At 40.7% G+C, this 13,394-nt stretch overlaps 1 protein-coding gene and 1 long non-coding RNA gene across 3 annotated transcripts in view; one reads left to right on the top strand and one right to left on the bottom strand.

Annotated features, from left to right (window-relative positions):
* The window catches only part of RORB (RAR related orphan receptor B), a 204,863-nt gene extending 194,367 nt beyond the window's left edge, over positions 1-10,496 (bottom strand). The window contains exon 1 of one of the 2 annotated variants that reach the window (XM_074953239.1): positions 9,917-10,496. In XM_074953239.1, the coding sequence (XP_074809340.1) occupies positions 9,917-9,923 (7 nt within the window). In that variant the 5' untranslated portion in view covers positions 9,924-10,496. The remainder of the gene's footprint in view (positions 1-9,916) is intronic. The other variant, XM_074953238.1, reaches the window with a different exon arrangement.
* On the top strand, positions 7,924-12,807 carry LOC141987672 (uncharacterized). Its single transcript, XR_012639602.1, has 3 exons — positions 7,924-8,062; positions 9,952-10,058; positions 10,433-12,807. It is a non-coding gene; the product is annotated as an uncharacterized LOC141987672 (long non-coding RNA).
* Positions 12,808-13,394: the final 587 nt, after the last annotated feature.

A 13,394-nucleotide genomic window follows, 5' to 3' on the forward strand; every position in this document is an offset into this window, starting at 1 on the left:
AAGTATCCTTTTAACTATGTCTAGATTATATAGTTAAGACCTGATTTGTAATGTTTTATTTTCCAAACATCTTGTGGCAAACAAAATCAGCACTAACAAGTGGTCATGAAAACAAACACTGGAAGTGCTGCATGAAGTTTTCTAAAGAATAGTTATACTTCTCTGACAGTGTCTTAAATTAAAAAGATCCAGCTAGAAGTTTTTCCACTTAATAAAACCAGGCACATTTTCATAAAATGGAAGACCAAGAGACAAATGTCTCTTTATTATAACTTCTTAGCTAGAATCCTCCTTGTTATCCTTAAAACAACATGTTGACTTAGTTACTGTTGTTCATATACAGTATATGGAGTCATCCCTTTCCTAAGTGAGTCTGTTAAAAAGTGGGTTGTAAATTCTTTCCATGTTCATCCTCTGATGCTGTTTTCACTATTCTAGTTAAAGGCCTAGTCTTAATCCCTTTGAATAAACGGGATTTTGTCACTTATTGCAATGGAAGCAAAATTGGGCCCCCGTCCTTGCATTTTCCACTTTTCTCAAAATAAGTACCTTTGAACACAAGAATCCATATTATCTGAAAACACTCATTATCCAAGCTCAAGTTCTATTCTGCAACATGTATAACTCACATAAAACAAGTCTTCCTCTTTCATTCCACTGACAATCCAAGTCACAAATGTATCCTAATCATTTAATTCTTCAAAGGTTCTGTTCAGAACTTTATCTCCTATTGTGTTATGAATGCTTTGGGTATTTAAGTATTACTTATCTGTAAGCAGCCTTTTTTAAAATTTTTTTTACTTTTATCACTTGAGATTTATTTTAGTGGAACTATAATTTCATTTGAGACCAAGATCAACCTATTCAAAAATATATGCCACCCTCTCGACAGCTCATTATTTTGACAGTACACTGAACTGTAATTTAACAACTTCTTTTAATCTACTTTTTTCTTCTGCTGCACCCCTCCAAACACCTTCACTCAACAAAATTCAGAAAACATCTTAAGATGTACTCATAAGAGTAAGGAAACTTTTAGAATACAAAGATGCCTTAAAGCGGGGACGAATGAAATGCAAGGAGAATGCATGACTTGTTTGCCAATGCTAGTCTAAAGAATATAGTGCAATTTTGGTTCCTGTGAACTGACATTTCAGATAACACAATCTCAAAGAGAACAGTTTCTAGACAAGCAAGTTTAGGAAGCCTTCTAGTTGGTCATGGATAACCACAAGGAAGCTCATACCTGTGGTGAGATCTCTTGAAACACACATGCAGCCTGGCAGAGACACTTTTAACATTCGCCCAGCGTATGTTTAAAACATTCATTTTGCAATACACATTAACCAGTGACAAAACTATAGTGCTTTTTGGCCACACTTACACTCCTGTAACTACCTATAATAGTTTCCAGCTTTAATATTATGTTCAAGGAAGTGTTGGTATCAAGAGAGGTTAATTTGGCTAAGCTGAATATGTACCCAGTCTGTAATGTGGCGAGCAGTTAGTGCACTTAGAGGAAATAGTAATAAAAAAAGATTTAAATACACTCAGGTTTTTGTTTCTGAGCACCCTGGAGGCCAGAGTGCACTGCTTTAGAATGGCATACTTGAAATTTTAACAGTAGCTCCTCTGAAAAAATGTGGAGCTTTTGACAGCTTCTCTTGTTCTGGAAAGCTACCAACTTCATTTCATTTTCAAAGAGTACGGAACAGATTGAGGCTCCAAGGTGATTCCGCTTAAACCCTCAGTGCAACAAGCTTTGTTATCACAACATGCTTCTTATAACTTTGATTCCCTCTAAATCTTTATAGTCTTTCACATTTCTTACAATCCCAGACCACTGGGTTTCACGTGGGTATATGGTACACCGTGTCAAATGCAGCTTTCTTGCTCAGGTGAGCAGTCCCTTGAATCCAACAGGGCTACTCACAAAAGCAAAGTCCAAGATAACAAGATTTGGCCCAGACTGTATAAAACGGTCATCTCTGAATCAAAATGAGTTCATCTAACAAATAACCACAATTGCTTGATGTTCACTCTTTATTGAGTACATTGTTTGAAACGTCTGTGATACAGACAGAGATAACTAATGTTTTTTTTTTTAAAAGTTATTTAAATTTTGGATGGTACATGAAATTCACTGATGTCCTTCCTTAAAAGTTGTTAGATACATTATAATTGCCAATTCATCAAAATAATTCATCATTAACACCATAGTAAACACATTTATGTCAAACTGAATTAGCCTATATACTTGTATTGGAAGCAGAGAAACAGCTGTCATTCTGTTTGCATAAATTTCAGCAATATGTTTCTGGCAGAGTAAAGCACAGTATGTGTGTTTCTGCTCTATTAAAAAAGTGGGTCTCAATGAAAAGGAAGGAAAAACACACAGGGCCAAACTCTGCTCTCCTTACTCCCAGATATTATTTAAATAGAACTACTTAACGTAGGTAAAAACTAAGTGAGTGAGGTTCTGCAGGATCAGGAACTGAGTGTCATATTTGATACTTAATCCTATTTGGAAAACTTCTGTTGAAATTAGTGGGTATTTTCAATATGCTTATGAGAATATTAGAAATAAAACAGTAAATGATTGTCTCCAAATTCTATAGGCCTGATTCTGCCACCGTTACTCACATTGTGTGGTATCTGACTAAGTAGCTCCATTATCTTGGCCAGGGCTGAAAACAGAGTAGGTAGAGGTAATAAAACTGGGACTGTATATTAAAACATACAGAATAATAGTGACTTTTATAGTTCATATATAAAAAACATTAAGGAAATCCCCAACTGGATTAAATTCTTAAAGCTATTAAAACTAGTCTTTGGAGGAACTGATTTTAAGTATAAATTCATCCAGTCAAAACACAAATGTAATTTAAAACATATAACGTTGATTAAAGAGATTTATTATTATGTGCTACAGTAATTAATGTTTAGGACAGCACCTTAAAATAGTAAAACATTGTACAAATATTGCTAATTATTATTCTCTCTATTATTCTATTGTTATGTTTCATTTACCATTTTTACAATGTTTCCTTTGAGTCACTTTTTACATTTCCTTTAGAGTTCATGTTAGTTATTTATACAACTATTATATTTAGCATGATTTACCATAAATGCCGTTATAACACCTGTGGTTTCACTCATTAAGAGCTGAATGGATAGGGTCATGGGTTGAAAGGGCAGCATATGGGCTACGAAAGGGCTAGTTAACATAACCTATTATATTGGTGCACTGGTAAAGCTCATTTCTATTCATCTGATGATTAGTTCAATCAATATTTATTCCTGTGTACTTCCTTTGTCTTTAGCTACAAAGCAGACATCCTTCAATTTCATAGCACAAATCTTGTCTTCTGTGAATTCATTGTTTCACTTGAAACAGGAAAAAAGAAATGATTTATTGGGCAGACTGGGATTCTCTCTTTTGCTTTTGTTTTCCAGCATTAGATAACTAGCACACATATTATGGCAAATTGTAGTTACTGTGACTGTGTATTATCAAAGATATATTTCATCCATACATTTCCTAATAGGCACATGTCAATGTCATATAGTGTTTGATTCCTATGCCAACCCCAAGACTTCCTGCTTAGGATGGGAATGTGTTTTATAATAGGAATTCTGAGTTGTAACTCCTGTGAAGAGATTGTTTTCCCTCTTACATATTTTCCTCCCCCATCCTAAGATTAGTGATATATTTTACTATCAAATATAAAGCTTCAAAACTCTGCATTCAGTGGTTCTTCTTGTGTAAAGACAACTAGTATGAGCAAAAGTTGCAGAATCAGGACCTATATTTCCAAAACAGGAAATTTAGTTGTCATATTATGATGATGATGATGACTTTTCAATGTATTTATTTTTGGTAGCACTCACATTGTGCTTGGCGCTTTTCAAAACAGAGAAGAATGAATTTCCACTGACCTATATACTCTATATTTTCACAGTCCTATGTAGTCCATGCTTTTTAAATATACATTTTAAATTAACTATGAGATTGCTGATCACTGGAAAAATATTCACCAAAAAGAGTTTGTTCATAAAACAAAGTTAGGAAATACAAATCTTTACCAATCTGGATGTACAAATGTTTCAGAAATTAATTATGACAGAAATCTGATTCTATATTAAATTTTAAATACAGCACTTCCATATGTACAATCTAATATAAACACTATTGTTATTGCAAAGAAACATACATATGTGACATCATGTGGAATTAGTAAATGGCTTAAAAATCAAAATAACCTCTCAATTTTCAGACTTGATTTCTGCTTATGATAATTTAACGAGAGGGATGTCATTTACCTATCAACATTAACATTCGCATTTTTATGAAAAAAGAAGAGTAATATTTTACCATTTAGTATGGTCTCATCATATCTAAGTGTTTATTGAAAATTATCAAAACTTTTATCAGTAAAGCCAAATTGCGTTCAGCTAAGGCCTAATCTTGCAAGCTCTTACTGGTGTAAATGGTTCTTCCTCATGCAAGTAGCCCTACTGAAGGCAATGAGTGTTACTCATATGAGTCAGAACTACTTATCTAAGTAAGAGTTGAAGAATTAAACACATTGTGACCAGCTCAAATATAGATTTCAGTTCTGTTGGGGTCTGGTCCTACTCATTAAAATCAATATTAGTTTGTGCTACCATTGATACTTGCATAGGTAATACACTATTACATTTATGTAGATATTCATGTCAATTAATTAGGACTGCATTTTGTCATTCTTTCCAAAATTAATTTTTATCATATTGCAGAGATGCATGATTTGGGGGTAATTAAAGAAAATTATTTTCTTTACCTTAATACAATTATAAAATTACCTGCATCCATCTATTAAATTTAAGGAAATTACATTCTTCTCAGTTGTCCAGACACTTTTTACATGCTAATTAATAAACTCCCTCAATAACACTGTAGATTGGATTTGTTTAATTCACACCTTCCTAATTGCTCATGAATATTTCAGTGAAACTGTGAAAATAGAATAACTGTATAAAGTAATGTATTATTTCACAGCCCAGTCCTGAAACTGATAAAAAAAGTAACTCATAGAACAAAACCTGGAAAATTACCTAAACTCTAGAGTTTTGAGGGTTTTTTTCCTTTGAAATATACTAGATTTAACTGTTTGCTGAGATACCAATGGAGAATTTAAATATTACTTATTAACAAATGTTGTGCTTTGCAACACTGTTTACATGTAATTTTAACAAAATGACTAACTGATCATAATCTTGGTGTTTGTAAATACTTGAGATAAAATTAGTTGTGACTTGACATGGCTTTTAGCCAGTTGTTAGTTCTCTATACTGAACTGCATTATATGAAAAAAACAAACAAACAAACAAACAAACAAAAAAAAACAACCCACCCCATTAAAATGTGTTAAAATGCACTAATGTTCATAATTTGCTTAATGATATTATAAATCAAATTTAAAATATCCAGGAAACAAAACAAGTGTTTTTTCTGGTTTGTTTTTTAATCCAAACACCACGTTGCTTTTACAATAGTGCACATAAAAAGCCTCTTTTACTAAGAAAAATATGAGTGTTCTTATCTCAGATCTAAAAATCAACCTTCTTCAGTTCAAAGGTCTCATATGAGCCTTACGCCTATATATTGTACATCCTTATAAAGGTAACATCACCATTATACTTCTAGCAGTTTTTAGCCTTTTCCCCTTATAAATTCCAAAATTACATATTCTCTATTGACTGAGATTTCTAGTAAAAAAAGAAAGAGATGGACTAAAGATGACAACTACAGTGACTAAAGCACGATGATGTTTACATTCCAGCTACTGTCCCATAATATTGTTCAGCAATAAATCAGCGTTGAGTATTCTTAAAAGGACTTAAACTAAAATTATAAGCACTCGAAGAAATAATTGTCTGTATCAGGTCACCAATGTCTGTAAGGTAGTTAATAACTGCTTAAGTGTGACTTTAACACAGATGTACTTTTATGGATATGGGCTGACTCCCAGACTATAATTCTGTAAAGAAATATGGAGGTGCTGTTCCAAGTTTGGGGCATTCGATGGAAATTTTTAGTCTGGGAAATTTTAGAAAAGCATGCATGCATCGCAGACTTAATACTCTAAACGGAATGGTGTGGGACCGCAAATCGCCAGGGAAAGTTTGAAGATCTCATGTTAAAGACGGTGCTCTCTCTTCTAATAGTGAACCAAAATAAATTATTCTTAAATAAAAGAATATGTAGTTTACAAGAAGCCGCAAACGCATGTTTTACAGTCCTGCAATATTATTTCAATTTGCTAAAGTCAATAATCTATTCATTAAATAAACATATATTAACAAAACTGAACATGGAATGGGACTGATATTATTATTAACAAGCAACTCACCCACTGAGTTAAACGAATACCTTAAAGCCACACAAGATTACATCTCGTTTCGTCGTTATGTATATTCGATTGAAAACACTCTTTAGGTAACGTTCTTTCGCATAACAATAGATAGCTTGTGGGGGCGGGTTTGGTGCTCTACCATCGTATTTTAAAGTCCACGCAGTCCCAATTTAAAAGTATTGAATAAAATGTATTTAACACACACATTAGGACTCTATCTTATTCCCCTTAGTGGGAGGAGGGTTGGGTTGGCAGTCCTCTGTCAAACTGACAGAATTTGATGGGGGGAACGTGGCTATCCTGCTGCAGACCAGTGGGAAATGCTGGTACGGGCACTGCAAAGTTTGCTGACATGTCTGCACCACCTCACCATTCCCATGAATCACTCACTCAGTCTGGATACCTCTGACATTAGAGGTCACCGATCTCCTGGGAAAAGTACAAGGGATAGAGACGGCACATTCCTTTGTTCTAGGAAATCAAATTGACTTCTTTTAGGCAATGACAGGATTTGGTTTAGAGACAAGGGGGGTGTGATAACGTCTTTTATTGGACTAACTTCTGGTGGTGGAAGCGCACTCTCTGTAGCTGGAAAGCTTGAACCTTCCACCACCAGAAGTTGGTCCAATAAAAGGTATTACCTCGCTCACCTCGTCTCTCTCATATCCTGGGAACAGCACAGCTGCAACACCACTGCAAAGGATTTTGTTTTTACATTATTTACCATACAGCAAGTGGAAGAAACACTGGAGGCAACTGTCCCATTAATGTTACAACCTCTTAAGGACCCTGATGAGCTGCTGTTCAGTTACAACAGAGGAAGCTGCTGTGGGGAGAGATGGGGAGAGGAGATTGTTTTCCCAGACTGTTTACTAATTCAGAGAGTCATTCAAGAGTTTATTCCCAACACACAAACCCCTCCGCTATCTCCTACATCCTTAATCAAAACAAAACGTAAACCCTAAACAAGAAACGAGGCTACATTCAGAACATGAAGTACACAGTAACTAGCAAATGATCTGCTAGGTTGACATAGAAGAAGCACATTTTAAAAGATGAAAGGTAGAAAAGAAGTGGCATAACAGAGATTTCACTGACTCGAGGTGGGGTTTTTAAAGTTAAATTTTGTTAAGCAAGCTCTTTCCAGCCTATGTGGTCACCTAGCGCCTTGCTTTTCCCGGTGCAAATGACAGTTTCTTCTCCTCTAAATAAGAGGGATGCCCGATCTAACGGCTCTGCTAACCACCAGGGAAATGAGTTAGTTTCCTAAAATCCAGCATAAGACATTTTGGAAGAATTAATGTAAAAGTTTTGTAAGGGAGCGATGGCGTCTCTGTGTTTCCACTCCTCACATTTCAGGGCTGGATGAGAGGAACTGAGGCACTGGAGAAATGTGCACACAGGGCTGGCTCCTATCAACATTCAGAAGCGATACACTGTTCTCCTTCCCCCGCCACACACACACACAGTTTAGGCCGTAACCCTCTTCTGTTGGCCCGGCATCAGAACGGTAGCGGGAACGGGTGGTTCCGGAGGGATGCACCGTCTGATCCCTGCAGCCAGAAGGAGGAAGAGGGGCTGCTGGAGGGCGAGGGAGCACGAGCTGTGACGAAAAGAGACAGGGAGGAGGAGGAGAGCGGAGCTTTCACTAAGTAATCTGCCAGGTACGGGGGTCCTGCCCTGGTCCCTGTACTTGGCTTCCGGGCCGGGGAGAAGTGGGTCAGTGGAGCACATGACAACTGCAGATGCCGACAGGGAAACACAGCCACCACCACACACACACACCCGGCTTCTCCTGCCCGCCACACCAATCAGCGCGCACAGCACGTCGCCAGGCACACGCGTCCTGTCCCCCCCCCGCAACCCCCGGCCCAGAAACGCCGGCTCTGCCCGACCCACCGCCAACCCGCGCGAAAAGAGCAGCTGCTCCCTGGAGTCCCCCTGCCTCCACGGTCAGAGCACGCGGACGGCGCCCGCACCCCCACCCCCTGCCAGCACCCAGCCCTGCAGCAAACCCGCTGCCAGTCGCCTCGCCCCCCAGCCCCCGCCGCTTCCCCTCGCCCCTGGCACGCTGCCCTTCCGAGCAGTTCCCCCCGCCTTGTGGCAGCGCCAGGGACGGGCAGCGGACTCCTGGGATCACGGGGGCTGCGATCACCGACCCCCGCCCTGCCCCGGCGGGGCAGAGCATCTTCTCCCGGCCCAGCGACCGCGTGGGGCAGAGGCCGCCACAGCGCCTCCTACCGATCCCAGCGGGATTTCAGGGCCACCCACAGCCTGGCTGGGGTGCGCAGGGGACGCTGCTCCCCGCGCCGGGGACGCCCCGTCTGCCCCCCTCCCCCTCGGGTCTTCACGCCTCTCAGTAACTTGCGGGCTGGGGGATGCTGAGGGGGTGTCTGGGTGGGGTGGGAGGAGGGCTGAGGGCCACTTCATGAAGTGTTATTACTAGAGTCGCTGGCTGTTTGGGAAGGGCTGAGAGATAGGAGGGGAGGCGGGATGGGGGTGGGGGAATCTTTGCTTTGAGACAGGCCAAAGACTCCATTAAAATGCAAGGAGCTCCTCTCCCATGGAAGAATGAGTCAGCTGAAAGTCCAGGGGAAGGAGGGAGACACAGGAAAGGGGGCTGCTGGCTCCTAGCACGGGCGAGCTGAGACCTAGGCAGCCCCAACGGAGAGAGCCCATCTCTGCAACCAAGCAGGTGCTTCCAGACAGCCCAGCCCCTCAACCACCCTCAGGGAACCGGTGACCTGCACCCCCCCCGCCCCCGTCAGTCGACCCAAAGTGACGGCAGCTGACACTGAGCAGGGCTGGCGCGGGGGAGTGTAGAGTAATAAAACAAAGCGAGCATGGAAGTTCCCACCAGAAGTTAAGCAGCCACTACCCCCTGCCTCGCAGCCGGTTTGTGCCCCTACGCGGCACATCAACACGCCAGGAAAGAAAGCGTCCAAATGCTCCCCCTTTCCTAAAATAAACCCAAACCACCTGCGCGCGCCCCGCGAGAGAACCTACACGAATGCCCAACGCACGCCGAAATAAGACGTGTCTAAACATTTCCGAACAGCTCTCAGGGGACTGTTTCCTCATCTCTTCCTATTAATGGAAGCCGGGACATGCTAAGGAGACTTAACTCTTCTGAGTCCTAACTCCCAGCTGAAACCTCCCGTATAATGAAGTGCTCTTGCGTTCCCTCTTTAAATTACACTCCTGCTAATCATCATATAGAAGTACTTGTAACAGATGCCCGAGTGAACTATACCAACATTTCTAAATTGTTTGTTTACTTTGGGCTTGTTTTAGTTTCCCCGTACAAACCTAAATAAGTCGCGCCACCTCCATAATAAAGAAAAATCAATATCACAAACAGTACATTAGACATCACTGAAAAACTTTATACAACATAAGCAGCAAAATTCCCCACACCCACAAAAAAGGAACTGAAGAAAAGCCTTGGCTCTGTGAAATCAACCCCCCCCCCCAGTAATATACTCCCCACCTCCTTATTCCCCTAATTCTTCCCTTACCTCGCATGGTGTTGGCGATTCCCTGCTCAGCGCAGTCATGAAGCTAACAGCTTGGACCTTGTATCACAAAAATCCCCTCTCAGCAAGAACGAAGGCTGCAGCCGTAGTAGATCTGCTCTGCTGGGAAAATCATTCCTCCAAGGTTGTTATTCTTATTTTTTGAAAGTATTATGTGTATATAGATGTAAAAGGAATGTCTGACTGGCTGGTCTTAATTGTGAGTTTTTCTTTTTCCGCCCCTCCTCCCCCGTATTTGCTCTGAAATACCACCAGCAGCTCCAAAAGATTTCTTTTGTGGTTACTTGGACTGAGGAGGAGCAGGAGCGATGGTGGTTGTTGGTCTGTTAGTTACAAGGAGGGCGGGGAGAGGAGTTCCTATTTTTTTTAAAAAAAGGGAACAGGGGAAAAAAAAAGAAAGAAAGAAGGGCTGTGTGAATGGCAGAGCATGTGCGTTTTCACATGACATCTGTGCCTGTTAGCAGATCCGCAATGTGAATTTTCACTGCTCGGTTACAGGGACGCGCAGAGAGAGATTGAGAGAGAAAGCTGCAAAGAAGCTTATAGCAGAGAGCTGGTTGCACCGGCTACCCGAAGCTCCTCCTGCTGTCAGCACCGCCGCCAATCAAAAGCCTCCCGAGTTGGGAGCCCGGCTGGGACCACTGAGGGGGAGACCCATCCGGAGAGAGACAGAGGGGCGCACCGACAGCTATCACAACGGGGGGGATGCGGGAAGAGGAAAACACATGCACAAAAAAGAGCACCACGGCCGGTTTGCTGCTCCCTCGGTGGCTGTCACAGAAGCACAGCTCCTTTCTGCCTTGGGTTATTCACTCCCACGTTTACTAATGTATCAAATATAACTGTGTGTGGTTTTTAATCATCACCAGATATTCTCCCTGTCCCTCCTCAATCCAGCACTGCACCCTGGCCCAGAAGAACTGGGCTGTTTATGTTTGTAAATCACCCCCCGACTGCCAGACTCAAGAAGCAATGAAGATCACTCTGGAAATATTCTCTCTTAACAGTTTTCTGAACTTTTGCTACTTGTGGGAGCTTTTCTCTGTTTTGATGCCTACTGCTTTTTTATCTTTCTGGTTTCAGTCTCAGGAAAAATGATAGTACAAAGTGAGCTGCCTGCAGTGCGTTGGAGTTTGAGGAGAGGTAACAGAACAGGGAAATGTGAAGCCCATCATGTGATTTTTTTTTTTTCCTGAAGAGGTATGGTGGTGAGGGAGGCAGGCAAAGGAACCCTCCTCAGATATGTATTTTATTCTGGGAATGGGACTATAGTTCCTGATCTCTCTCTTCTGAAAACAGTTCTCTCAGGAGAGGGAATGTGGGTGTCAAAAGAAGTTTGCTTTACCAGGATAGGGATAGTTGGCAGTTATATAGCAATGAATATGTATATATATTATATTCTGATACAGCCAGATCCTGAATCCTTTCTGACTTCAACTGAAGCATTACCTGAGAAACAAATGACTGCAGGATTTTGGCCCATGTAATTTTTATAATGTTCTTAGGCAAACTGTGGCCTCTATGATGTGAAGATTTGAGCCTCAGTCACACTAATTTGAAGGGAAGTTCAGGGAGCTGACCAGTTCACAGGAATAAGTCCCTCAATGTGGAAGGCCAGTATTTATACTGATAGGGTGTTCACCCTTAAGGGATGGCTGTATACAAGTTTTGTATAGAACCCCCACCTGCAGATGACAAATTCATTAGCAGTTTTACTTTAAGTCAAGATTGGGTGTTTTTCTAAGAGTTATGCTCTAGTTTAAACTACACACTTGATTAGTTTTGATGCATTCAATAAATTCTTCTTCTGCGACAGGAATTAACAGGTGAAATGCTATGGCCTGAATTATGCAAGAGTGCAGAGTAGATGATCAGTGATCTCTGCTGGCCTTAAGATCAATGTAGATCAAGTGGTAAGTGGAATTTCCACACTTGGTGAAAAGTGGTACAGTTTCCTGTCTGGAGGACCGGGTGACAGTTTTCTTTAAGAAATCACTGAAAATATGCACACATGAATTATGAACCTGCTAGTTTGGGGAATGTTGTCTAAGAAGGTTATGGTGAGGCTTCTTTGCCACTGTCTAAAGACTTCAGATTTCTTTGACCTCATAGAGTCTTATTTCAAGTCAGTGTATTAGAAATAAACTACACTTGTGTTAGCTGAAGATAGAGATCAACTGAAGGATGAAGATCACCTGTCCATGCTAATTTCCAGAGATTTGTCAATGGCCTTTGGTGCTATTCACCATGGGCTTTCAGTGATATATCTGCAATCCTCAGCAGGGATTTATGGTGAATATGTTGGGTCCCAATCCGTTACTAGCACAGGTAGTTCCATTGATTTCAGTGGGACTACAAGTGGTAATAAAGTTAACCATATACTTGTTAGCAGGATTGGGGCGTGTTGACTCCTATTTAGTGGTTGTTTTAGAATCTATTGCTGGATATTTGCCTACCCAAGGAGTCTCTCATGTGGGATTCCACAAGGTTCCAGTATCAATCCTTCTCTTAAACATGTATATGAGGCTGTTAGGAGGGTTAGAGAGAAAGCATGAGTTATAGCATTTTCAGTATGTGCTATATCTCCATCTTTCTAATACAGTTGGGTGACTTACCTGATATCTGAATGAGACTGGAGCTTGAATGAAGGCTGGAGGACAGGGTGACAGCTTTCTTTAAGGAATCACTGAAAATATGTACACATGAATTATGAACCTGGGATAATGCCTGTAGGTTGAAGAAAGCAACTGGAAGAATGGGTAGAGATTATATACAGCCTTTGCTTGAGGGAGCGCACCCAACATATCCAACATGTGTTATTTAATTTTATCACCCAGGAGGTAGCGTTATCCTGGCTGTCCAGGAAGCAGCAGTTACTGAGACTGGTTTTTTTAAATACATTTGGCAAAAAAGGCTGTGACTCTTGTTTTCAAGTTCTGAACCTTGCTATTGGCCATGTTTTTGTGACTGATGTTAGACATTATAAAGTGACGTAGTTCGACTATGCCTTCAGTTCATTCAGGAACATAAATCAGTAAATATTGAAGCAGCCTATTTGCTAAGCATAGAAAATGTATTAAACAACTGCTCTGGCTACTGACTTTTTTTATGGGTCAAATATAAGATGATATTTTTGGAAAACAGTGAAAAAATAGAAAAGCCTTCTTTCCTTTTAATCAAAATTTCATTTTGGGTGACATTTTCCAATCAGCTCTTGTTTTTCCCTACAAAGCCCTAAAGGGTTTGGGCACCAAGAACCAGGGACACTATACTCCCTGTGCAATTCCGATCACAGGAGGAATTCTATATTAGTTTCCTAATTTAAAGGTGAGCGGAGCTGATAGCAGGAGATTATCTGGGAGGGGTCCTCCCATGTGGAGCTTACTTCTTCAGTTTGGTCTAATATAATTCACCTGTTACACTCTGGGAGATAGTGCAAAACTGATCTCTGTCTCACAGG

Source organism: Natator depressus, chromosome 5, assembly GCF_965152275.1.
Source record: "Natator depressus isolate rNatDep1 chromosome 5, rNatDep2.hap1, whole genome shotgun sequence".
NCBI lineage: Eukaryota > Metazoa > Chordata > Testudines > Cheloniidae > Natator > Natator depressus.